This window comes from Trachemys scripta, chromosome 2 (genome assembly GCF_013100865.1).
Source record: "Trachemys scripta elegans isolate TJP31775 chromosome 2, CAS_Tse_1.0, whole genome shotgun sequence".
Lineage (NCBI taxonomy): Eukaryota > Metazoa > Chordata > Testudines > Emydidae > Trachemys > Trachemys scripta.
In genome coordinates this window covers 68850225-68869173 of record NC_048299.1, presented here as the reverse complement: position 1 = coordinate 68869173, position 18949 = coordinate 68850225, and the positions used below count along the sequence as shown (strand labels likewise).

Here is an 18949-nt window from a genome sequence, read left to right as displayed (position 1 = left end):
CTGAGGTCTTTGAGTGTTGCAACATCGGACATTTAAGCTTTTATAGTGAGAGCACAACTGAGATGCTGTGGTCATATGGTCCGCATGTCTGACAGTAGAATACCAAAGGCTGTCTTTTACAGAGAATTGCAGACTGGAACGCATTTTAGAGGCAGACCAAGAAAATATTACAAAAACACTGAAAGGGGCCAAACGCCAATCTTGCAGAGTTGACCTCAACATCTGGGAGCTTTTAGCGCATGATCTGAATTGCTGCAAGCAAGGAGAAATGTGTGAGGCATAAAGCTAAAAACAGTGCATGTTAATCTACAATTGCCTTCACCTGGAGCTGCAGATTCAGAATTGGTTTATGGTCTTGTTGTGGGACCTGAAACAAGTGATTAGCTCATCCGTTGAGCTTGACTGGAGACTCCATCAGATTCTACTTTCTGGCCACTTGCAGTTTAAGTAGCACTTTTCCTTTCATTTTGCATATCTTTACTTTGTCCATAAATATCTAGTGCCAAATAACATGAAAGTTAAGGAAAGCATCATCTTAAATCTGTAGAGTTAAGGTTAAAAAAAACATCCTGAGTGAAATCTTGGCCCTATTGCAGTCAATGGAAGTTTTACCATTGATTTCAGTGGAGCCAGGATTTCATCCCTTGTGTGCTAATATGGCCCCATCACTGTAGCAGAAATAGAAGTAGAAATAGCTTCTAGTTTTAATTTGTGTATGGAATATTTGAGGGAAAGCTAAGCTGAAAAAACAAGTTTTGCTTTCAGAGCTGAATTTGGCTAGTTCCATTGTCATTCTTATCTCTTGTGGGGTTGAGTTCTCTAATCTAGGTCCAGTGCTGGTGGGAGCTCTGTCTTTTGCACTTCTGAGCCTCCCTCTATTGGTCACATATTGCCCTGATGGAAAGTAGCTGTCATGGGAGAACCTGATTGCAGAGGAAGAGGTAGTGTCTCAGGTTTCTAGGGCTAATCTCATGAAGAGGTCCAGGATAACACCTTGAATGGCACAGTATTAAATGGAAAATCTGTGTAGATAACTGAACTCCACAGTGATTGTGTTTGGGAACCTGCGTTACTGGTTAAACTGCTGCTGTATTTTGTATGAGTTAGAGCTTTGAGAGTATGCTGCTTCATCTCTATACAAGTTGTGGTAATCAAGGTTGGCGGTCACAAACTTATTTTCAGTAGCCATCTGCAGGGTGTGTATGTTCCAGCTCTGTATGCTAGTCCAGCTTTCTCAGGTGTTTGGAGAGGGGAAGAAATCAGAGTTACAGTTACCCCATCTCGCTTTGGCTGTTCTGGCTCAGCACTCTTCATGTTCGCACCATGGTCATTTCACTGCTTCTGGGTTTCGTTTCAGGCTTGGCAGTTCCTTACCAGCCTTCCCATTGCACAGCTACTGCACAAGACCTTGTTTAGAGGAGAAACTGGACACTTCCCCTTACTTATGGAGTAATAAGATAAAAATAAAAACATGAGGCCCTTTTCCTCCTCCTCTCTTAATCCAACCTGAAGATAGGCAAATTCTTTTAGAAACATTTGAGATCTTGTTCCAGTTTCCCTGGGTCTCTATGGATAAGGATGCCTCTTCTCTCTGCAGCAAGGCCAGAAGAGAAAGGGTTAAACTGCATTGTTCTATTTGCATGCACTAAATACAGAAAAATTAACTTTCCTATGTTTTTTACATTTCAGGGAGAAACTCATCTTGTTTTTCCTAAGGAAGCCTCAATTGAACAACTACACAAAATCCGAGATCTGATTGCTGGAGAGAGAAATAGCAGATTAAGTGAATCAAGTCAAACCCAAAGATCAGGATCATCTCAAACTGTAACCAGTATGCAGCCTATTGTACCTCAGTCTTCAACAGCTGTTGACTCAACCCCAATCCCTGTCAATAGGCAACTACAAACATCAACTGCACAATCTGCTGCAATGGTAAGTACCTTTTAAAACCCTCTTATAATACCTATCCTGTAAAAGGGATTGTATTTATAAGACTTGGAGAAACTTTCATGAGGGCAGAAGTAGAAATAACTAGAATACTGGGGACAGCTGAAAATTTGATTCCCTTGATAACTTTCTTGGGAACATCTTTTCCCATTACCTTAATGAGATTGTGGAAGTTCTACATCCAGCCTTAAAGCTGAATGTGCTATGGGCCCAGCACAAACAAATGACACAACAGAAAAGGTCTTTAAGTGTGCAATTTCCAGAACAGGATTCACTGTTTTTTAGATGGAAAACTTTTCCAAAGTAACAAAGGAATTTCCACAAATCAATAGTCCATCCAGCTCAATAACTTTTAGCCAAGAATGACCTATGCAGAATAGTTCAGAAGAAAAGTCAAATTTAAAAAAAATCCTGTTTGTGATAGGCAAGAGGTTCTCCGCTTTTTTATAGTGTGGACCTATCTTTTTATCTTATGGGTCACTTTCCCTAGCATTTGCATTCATAACATTAGTTTGTTATACATAATTACATAATTATATACATAATTGTGTACAGCAATTACATCAAGAAGTAAATATTAAGACGGTATTATGTATTTTTAACTCGTTTGTATGTAATATACCAGCGGGAAATGAAGACAGCCAACATCATGTGATTAGCCAGCTCTCTACTAACCACCAGTTAATTCCACAAGTTGGTTAACTATATATTGTGGAAGTGTACCCTGTAGGGTATTTTTATGCTTTGCCCTGGGGTATTACATTGTCTAAGACTAACTCTTAAGAAGTTAACATTAGTGGAATCAGTATGGAGGACGCTTAGCTTTTCAGGTAATCTTGGTTTTTTAACTTCAGTTCTTTAAAAATCTGTGTCCCCATTCTTTAAATTTCAGTTACACTTCCTGAATTAACTCAAGTCTGTTTCTAAGGATTGTGTTTAGAATCGCTTCTCCGCTTATATGCTTCAGAACAAGCTGCCCAAAGAAATTTTTTCCAAACTGTGTTTATAAGTGATGTTTCAACCATTGTACGATATTGGGTTGGCTGGATGTTGCTGTTACTGTTGTGGATTTTATTGCCTCTTTAAACTGTCTTAAACTTCATCATTGCTGCTCTAATCTAGAGACTGATAGTTAAGGTTAAGATTTTGTCACAGGTATTTTTAGTAGAAGTCACGGACAGGTCGGAGGCAATAAACAAAAATTCACTAAAGCCTGTGACCTGTCCCTGACTTTTACTAAAAATACCAGAGAGACACAGGGACTAACAGTCTGAGTCCCGTCGGCTGCTGCTCCAGTCCTGGGGACTGCGGTGGGGGCAGTAGTCACAGAGGTCCGTTAAAGTCACAGAATCCATGATCTCCATAACAAAATCATATCCTTACCTGATAGTATACCCCCACTCTTGTATTCATATTTTTAAGATCTTGCATATATAGCCATATACTGTTTTACATCAGGATCTTTTTCAGGAAAACAACCTAACTATCCTTTCTTTGTATAGTTTTTGAAGCAAGGAATTTTAGTATCCCATTGATGGTTCTTATTCCACCATATTTCAAAAGTGTCAGTTATGTAGAGGTCCTTTCCCCAATGCCAAACATTTTAGTTCATCCATTTTCACTTCTCATTGGTAAATGAACAGACTCATGTTTGTAAATATGTGCTTATTTTAATATAGCTAGTTTAGCTAGAATTACTCCTAGTTTCCTTCCTTCCCTTTTCTCTGTTGCAACTGTTTGTTGCTAACTGATTCCCATGCTACTCAACATGTAACTTGACTTCTGCTTATTAAAATTTTATTCTGTTTTCCAATCTTCTCTAATAAATTTCTTCCCACCACCCTTTTTAACTTCATTGCCAGCAGTTTGGTTAAGATGGAAACCTTCCCTAAAAGTTTTCAGTGCCTGAAACCAAAGCCCCTTTCTTTTCTATATCATTTTTTCTTATTCATACATTGAGACTAATTCCCCCCTGAAGGCTTTTCTGGGATGTGATTCAAATGTTGAATATAGCCCCTTTCACTTTCACAACAACCTACTCTTAAGTGGTTTCCTTCAGACAAAGTGAATCCAACTTTTGCATGTGAGATTAAGAGGATGGACCATAATTGTCCGAATTGTCCTTACTCTCATTCTTGACATTCAAACGTTCAGGGAACTTCTACTGATTTACAAACCTCTTCATGAGCTAATTAAAAGCAACCCAGAAAAGATCATTTAAGGTCCTGGTTTTCAGAAGTGCTGAGCACCCACAAATCCCTCTGAAGTAAATGGAAGCTGCAGGTGAATATCAGATCTTTAAGCTTTATCAGTCAGTGTATGCCTAAATGTCCATTCACATGGAAAGCAGTCAGTTTGACTATAGTTAGAAAAGGCACCAAGGATGCACAAAACTCAGTGCTTCTGTAAAAAGGTCAATGATAGTTAAATAAATAAATTAAAATAATGGAGATATCCTATCTCCTAGAACTGGAAGGGACCTTGAAAGGTCATAGAGTCCAACCCCCTGCCTTCACTATCAGGACCAAGTACTGATTTTGCCCCAGATCCTTAAGTGGCCCCCTCAAGGATTGAACTCACAACCATGGGTTTAGCAGGCCAATGCTCAAACCACTGAGCTATCCTGCCCTCCCCCCCATAATAGTATAGCTCATTTCAGATTATTTGATTTTATAAATGTTAATTAAACCTTATAATATGCCAGTACATAGAGTATTATACCTATTTACAAATAAAGAAACAGAAACCCAGTGGGGGTTAAGTAACTTACTTAAGTTCACCCAATGGTAGAACCAAACCCAAGAAGTCCTGACTTTAGCTCTTCTGCTCTACCTTATTTACAAAAAGGACCTAGATAATTTAAGTACCAAATGGCTTAATTCTCAAAGAGATGAGGTAATATACAAAGAACTATCTACTTACCTACCTTAGGGTTTTATACTGCCTCACATTGGTGTAGGATCTGAGCATCTTCCAGGTAAAATCATTAGCAAAGTCTCTAGTAGATTCATGGGTTTTCTTTCTCTTCACCCTTTATACAGTCAGAATTCTGTTTTGGGTAGGCTTTTTTTGGTGGAAGTGATGGGACAGAAGGAGTTGGCGGGGGTGTTCAACTTGCAAGTGTCACTTATGGTGCAAAAGCTTCCTCTCTGAGAGAGTGTTCTTATAACGTTGGGATGGGATACAAACCCATGCGTCCGGAGGAGGCTGCAACCTGAACGCAGCACCTTATATTACTTAGCTACCCTGATGACCTGTGGCAACGGGCATTCAGCTACCTATTGTTGGAGAGAGCAATGCTCAGCTGAAGTCAAGGCCTGCTCCCTCAGGAGATGGTCAGACACTAGATTGCCTGATCTCTGCAAGATTGTTTCATAGCCAGGTCCTCTCAGAGAATGCTTTGTCCCCAGCTCTCAGATGCTTCATCCTGATCTGGGACAATGTAGATCATAAAGAAGAGTGCAGCTATTGCAATGTTTCATAGATCGACATTTAGTCTTTGATGTAGCTGCGGCTTGATCTGTTGATTGTTTTGAAAATTAGGATCAAGGCCTTTAAACTGGCATCAAAAGTTGACTGGGAGCCAATGGAACGTCGTGAGCACAGGCCTGGGTGTACTCACAATGTCTTAATCCATGGAGAAGGTGGGCAAATGCATTCTGTACCAGCTGGAGTCTGTGCACAGCCTTCACGTTCAGATTCAGCTGCAGTGAATTACAGGAATCCTACATGAAGGTGACAAATAGATGGATTACTGTGGCTAGGTACTCATCAGGGAAGAAGGGACGATGTTTCCTAGCAAGCTGGGGGTGAAAGAAGGCATTTCTGGAAATTGTGATGTTACCTGATCATCCAGGCTTAACAAGGAGTCAAACAAGAGCCGAAGACTCATATGTCCATGGCCATGAAGAAATCATTTTTTAGTGCCATAAGAGCAGTTTATGCTGTGCCTTGGTCTGAACCTGATTGTGAGGCATTCAGGATGTTGGCACTTGGTAGTTACTACTTTCTTAGGCCTGGTCCCCACTAAGTCCCCACTTCTGACTAAGGTTCGCAAATTCAGCTACGTTAATAACGTAGCTGAATTCGAAGTACCTTAGTCCGAACTTACCGCGGGTCCAGACGCAGCACGGAGGCTCCCCCGTCAATGCCGCGTACTCCTCTCGGCGAGCTGGAGTACCGGCGTCGACGGCGAGCACTTCCGGGATCGATTTATCGCGTCTTAACTAGACGCGATAAATCGATCCCAGAACATCGATTGCCTGCCGCCGGACCCTCCGGTAAGTGAAGACGTACCCTTAATTATTTTGCTCAGGAACAGGAGGTTGGGACATGATGGTGGTTTGAGAGATCTTCAGGGTTGAGTGTTGGCTTCTTGAGGATTGTGTGAACTATTGTATTTTTTCCAGGAGCTTGGTAGATGCTTCTCTGAAGGAGGCTTGACTATTTCCATAAGGAGGGATATGGATTCATTTCACAGATTGTGGCTCTAATATTTCTTAAGAATTCTTGAGCTTTGTCTTGAGTGATGGAGCCAAAGTCAAGGGTGGTGGGGTAGATAATATTCTCTGGTCAAAGTGGAATTTTTTCCAAGTTAGCTCCATACACATTTGATTTTTTTTTATCAGTGGAATACAGTGAGAGCTCTTCACAGTGGTCAGTTCTGGGTCTGATGTCTGGGCTATGCCATATGGGCTGATTAGACAGTTCGCTGCAAAATAGTTCAGCTGGTTGTGGTTCTGTTGCACTCATTGCAGAAAAATGGATGGCTTGTTTTGCTTCCTTTACTGCAGTAGCACAGTCCTGTGACTGTTTGTGCTGCTTCCAGACAGGTTCAGAATGATTTTTGTGCCACTTGCTTTCTAGCTTTCTGCTTCTGCACTTCACCTGCCATAGTTCTTGGTGATCTTCAGAGTCGATGTGGGGGAAAATGGATGGTTTGGAGCCAGGGTAGTGGATGACAAGTGATTGTTTTGGTGTACTCACTCATCAGCACCCTTGCCTTGTGTTTGGGTGGTTTGTTTTCCTAGGGTGAGTTGAAAACCTACAGACTTTAGGAATTTTCAGGGCTGGAATAGTTTTGGTTGCTCACTCCTCTAGTGGGAAAGCAGGATGGCTCTGATCTCTGCCTAGATGAGGTGATGATCATACCAAAAGAGTGGTATGTTGATGTCACCAGTACCAAATCCTAGGTTTAAGATAGGATCCAGCATATTTCCAATTGCATATATAGGTCCAGGGAATGCCTGTGAAAATCCAAGTGTTTCCACATAGGCCATGAGATCAAGTGCTACTGTATTACTGAGGTGATCTGTGAAGGTTGGTCACTGTAGACATGGAATCTGGGGATTCCAAAACTAGGGTGGGAAGTAGCAGCTCTGTATGTACCTGTAGGAAAGTTGACTGTGTTTCCATCTGGAAATCCTGTACACCACCAGGAGTCCTAGATTCCTTTTGTCCTTCACCTCTCAGTGCATATGATTGCATTGAAATGTTTGTTTTTGGGATGGAACATCTTCTGAATACAATAATAAAATATTAAATTATAAATGAAGCTTTTTTCAAAAACTTTACAATATTTAACCATTTACAGACTAACAGGCTTTTTAAAATAAGTTATTAAAAACCTTCTAATGAGGCCATGAGGTGTGGGTACAGGGTTGGCTATTTCCTGGGAGAAAAACTAGTTTAGGACAGGGCACTGGTAAAACCGCCTGAAACAGGGAATCTGATGCAATTATTTTACCAATGTCCAGCAAGTTCAGCAAGCATAGAATGAATCTTTTCAAATATTGGCTACATCTATTTAAAATTGAGGAATAGGCTTGGTCTGTCTATTACATCAAAGTTGTTCTGCTGCTGCAGACTGCTATGTGGCCAAATGGACCTGCACTGGCAGTCTGCAACTCTGCATGCTTCTGATTGCTTAAAGTTTCAAGCCTACAACTCAGCATTGTTGTCATTTTCACATAATGACTTTTGTTTATATAATATCGCAAACTGAAATGAGTCATGACTTGTAACTTCCTTGAGAAAATACCAAACCAAAATGTATACAGACATTCAGATGTTCAGTATTAGTTACATATATTAGTATTACACCCACTTCCATTTTACTTATTTGTGTAACCATAAATTAATCTATGAATCTACTGCCTTATGTCACCACAATTTGACTATATAACTAAGACTAAGTGTAGTGTGGTGTCCTTTAATGAAACAGTTTATCAAATAGAAAATGTTTTAAACTGGGACTAACTAATTTTTCCCAAGGTGGTAAAAACCATGATTTTACGGCTTGAAAACTCTCTCTGGTCAATACCATGCCATCCCTGGGAGGGTGGAGAATACATGCTTCCCAAATTCTACCATGACTTATGCTCCATGCAACTGCATTGAGGTGAATCAGGGCACAGTTTGGCCCATTATATTAAACCAGTTACCTACAGCTGATGAGCTCCAGGAAGAGCGAAACCAGTTCCGCCCTGTTTCAATAGTTATGAAAAGTTCGGACTGGTCCTGTAGTACTGTCCTGCAGCAAAAGGGTCACTCCCGAGTTTAAGTATAAGGCTATGAAGGAAGCTATCGTCCTGGGATTCTCCTACCCACCTACAATGTCACATTTTTTTCTTGGTTTCCCATACATTACTCCTGGGGGAATTCTGCACCACTGAGCAATGCAGAATTTTGCAGAAATTAATGGTTTTTGTGCAGAATTTCCTCTCCCACACAGAAATGGGCTGCAGTGCTGCTGGCCGCCACTAGGGGCTGCTGGACCTGGCAGAGCCCAGCTTGCACATAGAAGACACTGCTGGGGAGAGAGCTAGAGGGTTCCTGGCAGCTGCAGTTCCCCGCACGCCCTGAGGGAAGGAGACAGCAGCCCGCAGGAAACTCCTTGCAAGCCTGGGACCCAGCATCAGGCTGTTTCTCCCTCTGGATCCGTGGTGGGGGCCATGGCTGGGCTCGGAGGGGGAGCAGGTATCTGGGCTAGGGGGCCCTGCAGCTGGACTCTGAGGCGGAAGGGGTACAGGAATCTGGGATGGGAGGCCTGTGGCTGGGCTCTGCGATGGAGGGGGCAGAGAAGCAGGAACTGTGTTGTCATAGGGGTTTCTTTAACTCTCTACTCCTGGGGGAATTTGAGTCTCTCTGTATTGTTACAAACGTACTTGCTGACAGGTTTTGAAATAAATTACCAAAATAATTGAAACTGGCGTGATTATGTAGTGTTTTTTAGACAAAAAAAATTGCAGAATTTTAAAATATTGTACGCAGATTTTTTAATTTTTCGGCACAGAATTCCCCTAGGAGTACATACATAGGGGTCTCAGTGCTAATGAAAAATGCTAGATTAACACCACTGTAGAATGCTCTAGTCTCAGAAAAGATTCAGCAGTAGTATTGCATGCTTCCCTGAGTGTGTTTAACCATATTCTGGAAGGACAGCCTCTGACATAAGTTTAGTTTTCATGCCCAGACATGAAACCTTAGCTATTGCAGAGGATCTTCATGTGGCCACAAATTTTATATAGCTCCTCATATAACTATTAAATAGTAATCACTTTAGACCAGGAAAAAGTCTATTGGCTGAAAACTGGAGCAACCAAAAATCTGGTCTGGAAAAGCAAAAACTGAATGACTTGCTGCCTGCTGGACAGCCCTTAACTTAATTCTCCCATCTCTTTCCTTGTCCTGCTATGCCAAATGGGAGGGCAGGGAATGCTTTTGTCTGCTCAGCTACTACTCTGCTAAATTCCTCAGCTAATTACCTTAGAAAAGAAGGTGCCATCAGTGTAGCGGGGTGTAATTGCTGTTAAGTGGTACTTAGCGAAACTGACTGGGGGAGACCAATCTTCATCGATTATATTTATAAGGCACCATTGTGATCATCTAGTCTGACCTCCTTGATAGCACAGGCCCGAATTAATTCCCGTTTGGTTAGATATGCTACTAAAAAAAAAAATCCTGGGTGCACTCATTAAGTATATGTCAGAGTAGCACTTGCCTCTAGAAGGAAGGAGCATACAAGAATCTTCCTTGCATCCAAATGTCAGGTTGGTTTTAGATGACAGACAGCAGCGACCTTCCATACTCTCCTACTTTCACCTCTGAGCTCAATACCAAAAAACTCTCAATCTTTCCTTATTAGAGTAGAAGGTTCACCATACAACACATCTTGGTCCCCTGTCTAGTTAGCTATAACATCACGCTCTATTTATTATAAGGTAGAGCATTTTGAGAACCTAGAACGTTACTGACAAGCTTTCAGAAATGGAGGCGAGCTAGTGACTAACTCAAGGGTCTGCAACCTTTCAGAAGTGGTGTGCCAAGTCTTCATTTATTCACTCTAATTTAAGGTTTTGCGTGCCAGTAATACATTAACGTTTTTAGAAGGTCTCTTTCTATAAGTCTATAATATATAACTAAACTATTGTTGTATGTAAAGTAAATAAGGTTTTTAAAATGTTTAAGAAGCTTCATTTAAAATTAAATTAAAATGCAGAGCCCCTCGGACTGGTGGCCAGGACCCGGGCAGCGTGAGTGCCACTGAAAAACACTCGATTGCCGCCTTTGGCGAGCGTGCCATAGGTTGCTTACACCTGGACTAACTGAGAACATACATACAATTGGGGCATGCACATAGCTTTAAAAAGTGGAAAAGCATTGTATTAGACAACCATACTTGATGAGCAAATACAGGGGAGTCACATCTTACGTGGGGGTTAGGTTCTGAAGTCAGTGCGTAAGGCGAAAATCGCATATAGTCAAAGGCTCATTGAATGGAATGGTGGGCAAAATTGCCCGCACTACAGGTATAGTATTTGTTATTTTTCTCTTTTTGTTTTTGTTTGTTTGTTTTTTGTTCTGCCGAGCGCATATAGTTAAAATTGCGTAAGTTAAATGCGCCTATGATGCAACTCCACCGTAGGAAGTCCATGGACAACTCAGTTAACAAGCTTTCTTAGCCTGAAAAAACACTTGATCACTGCCCATTTAGGCAGTTTTTGACTAGTGAATGGTAAAAGATTCCATACTTCATTACCAAGCCTCCCCTTAGCAAATTCTGTTTACCTTAGCAAGTTGCAGTTTCTTATCATCATGGTGACAAATTATTAATGCATCTAATCATGCTCAAGGTGTTTTCACAAGATCAATCTCTATATAACTATTGCATTTCCTATCAGTTATGTCCCTGTGCTAAATTGCCTAATGCAGTGGTTTGTTGGCAGACAATTTACCTATTCCAGTTAATTTAGTACATTAAAGGCACTTGTGAAAGATGACTTATGCTAAAAATAACCATGTGTGCTCTAATTTACCAAATAATCATCAGCCTTAGCAGGAGCCAAGGATGTACTACATACACCAGCAGTGAGACCACAGCTACTGTGTTGAGTCCAGGTCCAAATGCTTTATCACCAGAAAGATGTTAAGTTGGAAAGTATTCAGAGAAAAGCAATTAAAATAAGGGGGGGGAATTAATTAGAGTGAGTAAACAAGATATGTATAACTTGGTTGGCCAAGTGACTAAGGGGAGAGGAAAATAATCTCCAGATACTGGAAGGATGTAAAGGAATTGTGTAGGAAGGCTTGGGGGGTGGGGTGGGGAGGGTGCTAATTAGTAGTAATGGAATGAATGCAAACAAAGGGAACTTTAATTTGGATATCAGGAAAAATTTCTTAACCAGATCAATTAGGGCATGTGAGATAGACAAGCAGCCAGTTAGATAGTGATCAAGTTCACCTGAGCATTCTTCAGCCACAGCATTTGGTCCTGGCCAGAGAGTATCCTCTACCAGACAAGGGTATGTGGAAAAAAGTCACCCCTGCTCTGTTTGAAACAGTCTGTCTGAAACATGCTAAACTCAGACTCAGCTAAGTGCTGATCAGAGGAGCATTCCTCAAATCTGCACAAGTGAACTGAAAGTGCTTATGATGTCATCATTCAAATCTGTTTGGCTGCATTAGAAGTATTGAATAAACTGATGCGGTGGCATGGGAGCTACAGGAGGAATGCTGGAATCCACACATCTCTCTTCTGTGAGAGATGCACATACTGAACTTACAGGAGGTGAATAAAGAGATGCTGAGGTTGCATGACCCAAGATGACAGCATTTGACCTTAACAGTTCTGCTCACTTGTGACACTCTCTCCAAGACCCAATCAACTTCAATAAAAAACAGCATAAAGTGTGACTCCAGCGTAGGCAGCAGGTAATAAAATAACTCTGGAAAATATGATCATTTTGAGTGAAAAGCAGCAAAAACAGACCATACTAGTCAGAGAGGCGAAAATAAAGCTATGGAGAAAAAAGTCTGCAGCTCTGAGCTCATACAGGGAGTTGCTTCTACAGTCATAAACCAGTTCCTCTTTATATCTAGCTTAGTGGAAAACAAATGCCATAGTGGAGGCTTAGAGAACAGAGGCCATTCAGAGCAGCTAAATTGAGTGGGTTTAAGTGATAGGACAGGTTGATTTGATCCAATATTCACTTATTAGGCCTGTGTGAACAGGTGGCCTTCCCACCCATTGCAAGACAGTCAATGTTCCCTATGTAAGGTGAAAACTCACTCTATCTTAAGCAGTCATTTTAGATATAGTCACTTTCAATTACATTGTTGAACATCATGAGGAGGTATCATAACACAATATTGCCTTGACTTACTAGTGCGTCATACATGCAGCTTCCCAAAAAAAAGTTAAGGGAAAAGTCCAGCACCACAAACATTGTTTCCTTTTTGATACTGAGATTGATATTACCTACTATTTGCATAGCTGATATTTTGTCTGCTTAATGAACTTCTGAGGCTTTCGCACAAGTCTTCCTCATGCTGAAGACAAAGTTATTCACCTGCCATTGTCTTAAACAATAAGCTGTAAGAATGCTACATTCTTAAAGTCCAGTGGCTCCAGTGTTTGATTGGTAGAATTTGCTAGCCACCAAAAAAACAAAAACAAACGAAAAAAAAAACCCCAAACCATCCTTATTAAAGTCAAAATTATGTGATCTGAGGTTAGAATGCTCACAAAATTGCTGTCCCGTAGTTCTTCTCCAGACCAATCTGATTGGCTGGGAAAGAGAGACAACTGTCCATTGAGACGACCTCTAACCAGTCCCAAATCTGTAGCTATGATGTCATTCCTCCAAACGATGCCAGGGTGGAGTGGGGCAGGGCAGGCTGGAGCCAGGTCACTTGCTGCTGCTGGCACCAGGCCCCCCGCTAAACCTCCAGGGCCGCCCTGGACCCTGTGTCCCCCTGAAGCACGGGGCCCCCCAAAGCGTGGGGCCCAGGGTGGTTGCCCTAGTCCATCCTATGGGTGGAACAGCTCTGCTTTGACTCATTTTGGGTACCACCAAAAATTATACAAACCTGGCATCCATGGATACAAGTACCTATATTTGAATTGGAACTCTATTTTATCTACATATTTCAAACAGTGAAGCTCAGCAGCTTCCTGAGAGGCATACCAGCAATGCACACTATTCTGCCTAAAGGTCAATTGGTTGGCTCAACAATCCACATTATGAAAGAGCCATAATGTACACAATCAATGCTGCATGTTGTGCCAGGAGGAAACAGCACTTTTCCTCAGTTAATTGCAATTGACACCTAATTTGCATATCTTGTTTGCTGTAATAGTGTAGAACTCTAACTATATTTACACAGTAAAGGAAACATGCTCAGCTGCTACTTGATCTTAAATTACTCAAACTGTGAGACATGCCTATTAGAATGTCTTGTTTTTAGGTCAAAGTGCAGAGAGATTTCAGCATTAAATTTCCTTGTCAATTTACAGAGCATGAACGATGCTGAAACTACCACCATGGCACGCCTTCAGGGCTTGACACACTGAGGGGAGAACAAGCTATCTAGCACTCAGAATAGGGTACACTAAAATGTTAAAGAGGTTTCAGCATCTCTTGACACTTAAGTCAAAACATTCTGGAATACATCTCTAAATGTAGCCCCAATCAGATGCACTCCAGAAATACTGGTGGCTCACTTGAGACATTCCTGGAGGTTAGAAGTTACTCAAGTTAAGGGACCATCTCTCATGGAGATAATACCTGCTCAAGCTAGCACTCGGTAATAAGACAACTCCTTAAGGCAGCACAATCTCTCTCAAGGAATCAAAAACTTTCCCAAGGTCATGAGCTGAGAATCCTTTGGAGACACCAAGGAATTCCTTCAAGATAGAGATTTGGTGTCATATGGCATCAGCTATGTAAATGGCAAGAATAAGTCATACTCAAAGTTACAGGAAGCTGATCAAAACAAGGGAGAGAGGCCACAGAATGGTTGGAGGAACCAACTGTGCTTCCATGTGTTATGGAATGTAAATCTGGCTGCAAGTCATTCAGAACAAATGAAAGCCAATGCAAGATGTCCAACAACTCAAATCCAGATAATCCACTTCAACACTATTTAATTTTTGCCAGAAGTTTACATCTCAGTCAGTGGAACACTGAATGGCAGCTGAGAATCAGATCTGACTGCACAGGACCTAGAGCTCATTGAATTGCTTTGATAAACTTCTAAATTCCATTCTGCAGGGAGAAACTGCTGCTGCCTATAATGTCGAGGGACTATCCTCTCCAGATTACTTACCAAGAACAATTGAATAAGTGATTGCCCCAAGGAAGTTAATTCTAGTTTTAGCAGTGAGCCTAGTGCATACTGTGACAGGACTTCAGAGAGTTTAATGAGTGCTTTGTGAATACTCATACAGTCCAGACATGAGCAATAACATCCGTAATCTAGATACCTTATTAAAGAGTCTTAGCATGTAGTCTGTTGACTTGTCTTCCCATCACAGAAAGGATTAATGCCCCGCCTAGCATCTCGTCAGGCCCTTTTGTCAGAGCACTGTTTATTGGTTGTATTGACAGTCTTTAGCAGATTCCCCCAAAAAAGCAGTTCAACCTTTCCCCGACCCAGAGGTTTTCCTCCTGGCAGCTCTTCTCCAGTCTAGAAACAGTCTGCTTAGGCATCCCCCAGAACAAGCACCAGCTTGCTTCTATAGTTCTCCTTAACTGAGCTCTTTCAGCCTTTATGGGAATCCGGTGCTCATCAAACTGTCACCTGACTCCTTCCCAGCTGGGTCTGATAACACCTCTACGAGGCCCAAACACCTGTTTTTAAAGAGCCTCTGGCCCCAGATGCTCTGACCCTTGAAGGAGCAAACCATCCTGTTACACAGGACTTTGTTTTAAAGTGAGCCCAATAACTCAGGACAGAATCTTCCTAGGAAACAGCCAGATTGAACAAAATAATTAAGGAGGAGTTAGGACAAACAGGTAATCTCAGAAATATATAATTCTATGTATAGGACACAGAATGAGTTTATAGAAGTTGGATTCTAGCTAGATATGAAAGCCAAAAAGAGAAACAGTAGAACATTGCACTGAAATAAACCATGGAAATAATGACATCAGCTCCCAACATCCAAGAGATGTACTTCATTCAGACCCAATAGTTGGAGGTAATTGGAAGGGATGCTCTTCTGCATCAACATCCACAGCTCCTGGCTGAATGGGCAAAAAGCTTTCATAACTTGATGATATTTTTGATCAAGCAACTACCAGTTTGCATGTATCTAACCAAACTAACAGCAGATTGCCTAATAGAGTAGTACAGATGATGTAACAGCCTTTTTCAGTGGAGGCAGAAGACCCACTTGTGCTTTAGATTACTAGCTTAAATGTCTTTGTCCACAACCACACTGATGTCTGTAAGCCAAGGGACAGTGAGGTTTAATGTATATGAGCGAGTGCTGATGCTGAAATTGTAGATAAGTTGGTCATGCACCAAAACTAACCATGTCCCCCAGATGAAGGCCATCTATGATGCAGGCCAATACATTGCTACCCTCTTGAAAGCCCCCTGAAGCATACTGTGCCCTATAATCCTTCCTAAAGGAGGAGCCCTCTGATTCAACCATCATTCCTTCCTGCAGAGCCATAAAAAAGCTATGCAAAAGAGGGGAAGGAACAGATGCAATCTGACAGCAAATGTGAGATAAGGAAGGAGCATCTCAGCAAAGACACCATAGATGTTGAGGCATAAGAACACAAATCTGAAGTCCAAAAGCATGCTGAAATTAATCAGTCAAATATCCATCTCCAGTTTTGTTTTGTTCATTTTTTTTAATGTGAACATTTATTAAATTTATTTATGGGTTATTTATTTGGTTGGTTTTTATTGGAGCTGGGAGAGGAGAAAGGAAGGATGTGAACAGCCACACAAAACATAAGGTTGTTGTGGGGGGAGGAAGGCTAAAGTAGACAGAATAATATGGGAATTGCCACGCAGGCTAATTCAGTGTTGATCCTTCATTGTTAGTAAATGTCAAATCTAGCAGCTAGATGGCACCAGCAGAGACCAGCCCCAAGCCATGTTGCTAGTTCCTGAGCCAAAAGAGACAGTTGAAAATGCAATGTTGAGCTTGATAGTCTCCCACCATTACCCCAGTAATCTTCACCCTATCCCACACAACAAATAGATGAAACAGAAGGACATGAGTATCTGTATGCCCTGGTACTTATATGAGTTCTGCATCAACTGATGACACACACACACACACTCTCTCTCTCTCTCTCTCGATACTCCATACTTTGTGGACCAGGGGGCATAGTGACCAGGTCAGGGGCCCTATCAAAAATGAACAAGGTCATGCTCCTTAAGTCCCATTCCTATTTCCTTCATACAGTATGGGAAAATGGACCTCTAATCTGAGCTCTCTCTCAGAAAGGAAGAAGTATGTAACGCCTATCCATTGTGACTGTGGCAATGGCCATGAACCACTTTTGTCAATGCCAAATCGCTTGCACCTCAGCTCTAGGACTATGCTGGCCTTGCTGTAGGCTTTAGTCTTGCTTTTAGAATAACTGTCAAACACCCTTTCCCCTAGTGACAAGAAAGAAAATTAGTAATGTTGTTACTAATGCCTATAATATGCATATACCTAAGAGTGCAAGTTTGATGAAGTTGGGACATATGTTGCTTTTGGGTATTTATTGGATGAGGAAGTGAAAGCCTTATTGTGTGTTGGAGTCCATTATCAACTGTGTTGTAGGCAATGAAGGTGGCAGAGCATACAAGAGACTTCTACCGTAACTTCTTATATCCATGCTTTTAAGGTTCTAAGTGGTTGCGGTGTGCCCTTAATTGCAACTAAACATTGTTTTTGTTAGTTGATTTCCTAGGTGTTTTTATATAGGCTTTAGGGTACCTCAGTGGATAGCTGCCAAGAATCAGGGAGCAAGGGAGCTGCAGCTGCTTGGGAATTGGAAGGAGAAGCTGTGTTGCTAAAGCTGCCCCTGACTATGTTGACCCTCCTGAAGGGTGTGAGAGGCTATGATATGCCTGGAGCATGCTTCTCAACCTTCAAACCTGCCAATATGTGACAACCACCATCGTGATTGATACCAGGGCTGAACTCCAGAGCTAAAAACATGAATGGTTACAGTTTATGCTGAAGAACTAGCCTCTGAAGTTCAGAGCTATCAGACTCAGAGCCTTGGGCATGGAGAGGCACACAACCCACACATTGACCAGTGCATCATACAAGCAAAATGTGTGACAAACAGCTGAAATGTGAAACATATATTTTGTTGATTCCCACCATAATTTATAGATTGAATTTAAGTACAAAGTTAAAAGAAGTCTTTTCACTGTGTGAACCACACAGTGCCATCTGCCCGTATAAATCAGCAGCAGGCTTTGAACCCCTTGATCTTCAAATTGCTATCTTAGGCCAATTCAGTGGCTAATAATTGCTAGCCACTTTGTGGATTAGTCACTGAATGAGAACTTGACGTGCTTTCTGAGTGGCTGACACAACTGTTTACTAGTCAGCAGTAGAATATTGGTGATCAGGAATCCTGGATTCTGTATTTGGCTCTGAAAAGTGGAGACCTGGCTTCATTTTTTGGGAGACAGGATTAGGATCAGTAGGCTGAAAGCAGAATGTCTGTACTAGCTAAAACAAGGGGGGACCCCAGAAAACCATTTATAATGGATAAAATAAGTAACTAAAATGAGCCTGGAATATAAGATGAGGTAAAGAGTAAATCATGTATGGACAGTGTGTGCTGTTCAGGGATTGTTTCCTACAAAGTCAAACCCCAAAATATGTGCTGCAATGTATAGTAAATGCAATATAATGTATAAATGTATATAAAGAAAGAGGTTTGCAGTGTAACTTTGGATGTGTGGTATGCCCTATACCAACCCACTATGCTTGAGTGTGATCATCTCAGCGTAGCTTTGCTGTATGCCAACTAAAAATATGAGTGACAGAATCTGAAGTTGAACTAAGTTCTAGGAAAGCCGAGTGGAAAGAGGTCTCAGAGGGAATCCCAACAAAAGGGGAGTGCAATTATAGTGGTTAGAAATTATAGTGGTTAATAACCAAAACTGGTTTAGTCAATCTGCTACAGTGAACAAGCTGAGGGTGACAGGTTTCAGAGTAGCATCCGTGTTAGTCTGTATCCGCAAAAAGAAGAACAGGAGTACTTGTGGCACCTTAGAGACTAACAAATTTATTAGAGCATAAGCTTTCGTGGACTACAGCCCACTTCTTCGGATGCATATAGAATGGAACATATATTGAGGAGCTATATATACACACATACAGAGAGCATAAACAGGTGGGAGTTGTCTTACCAACTCTGAGAGGCCAATTAATTAAGAGAAAAAAACTTTTGAAGTGATAATCAAGCTAGCCCAGTACAGACAGTTAAGAAGTGTGAGAATACTTACAAGGGGAGATAGATTCAATGTTTGTAATGGCTCAGCCATTCCCAGTCCTTATTCAAACCGGAGTTGATTGTGTCTAGTTTGCATATCAATTCTAGCTCAGCAGTCTCTCCTTGGAGTCTGTTTTTGAAGTTTTTCTGTTGTAATGTAGCCACCCACAGGTCTGTCACTGAATGACCAGACAGGTTAAAGTGTTCTCCCACTGGTTTTTGAGTGTGGGAGATCTGGGATTAGAATCCAG

At 41.4% G+C, this 18949-nt stretch overlaps 1 protein-coding gene across 3 annotated transcripts in view; it reads left to right on the top strand.

The window, feature by feature from the left end:
• NGLY1 (N-glycanase 1) overlaps window positions 1-18949 on the top strand; it is a 68552-nt gene that overhangs the window by 5825 nt on the left and 43778 nt on the right. For all 3 annotated transcript variants that reach the window (XM_034760801.1, XM_034760802.1, XM_034760800.1), the window contains exon 3: window positions 1690-1932. In XM_034760801.1, the coding sequence (XP_034616692.1) occupies window positions 1690-1932 (243 nt within the window). The remainder of the gene's footprint in view (window positions 1-1689; window positions 1933-18949) is intronic.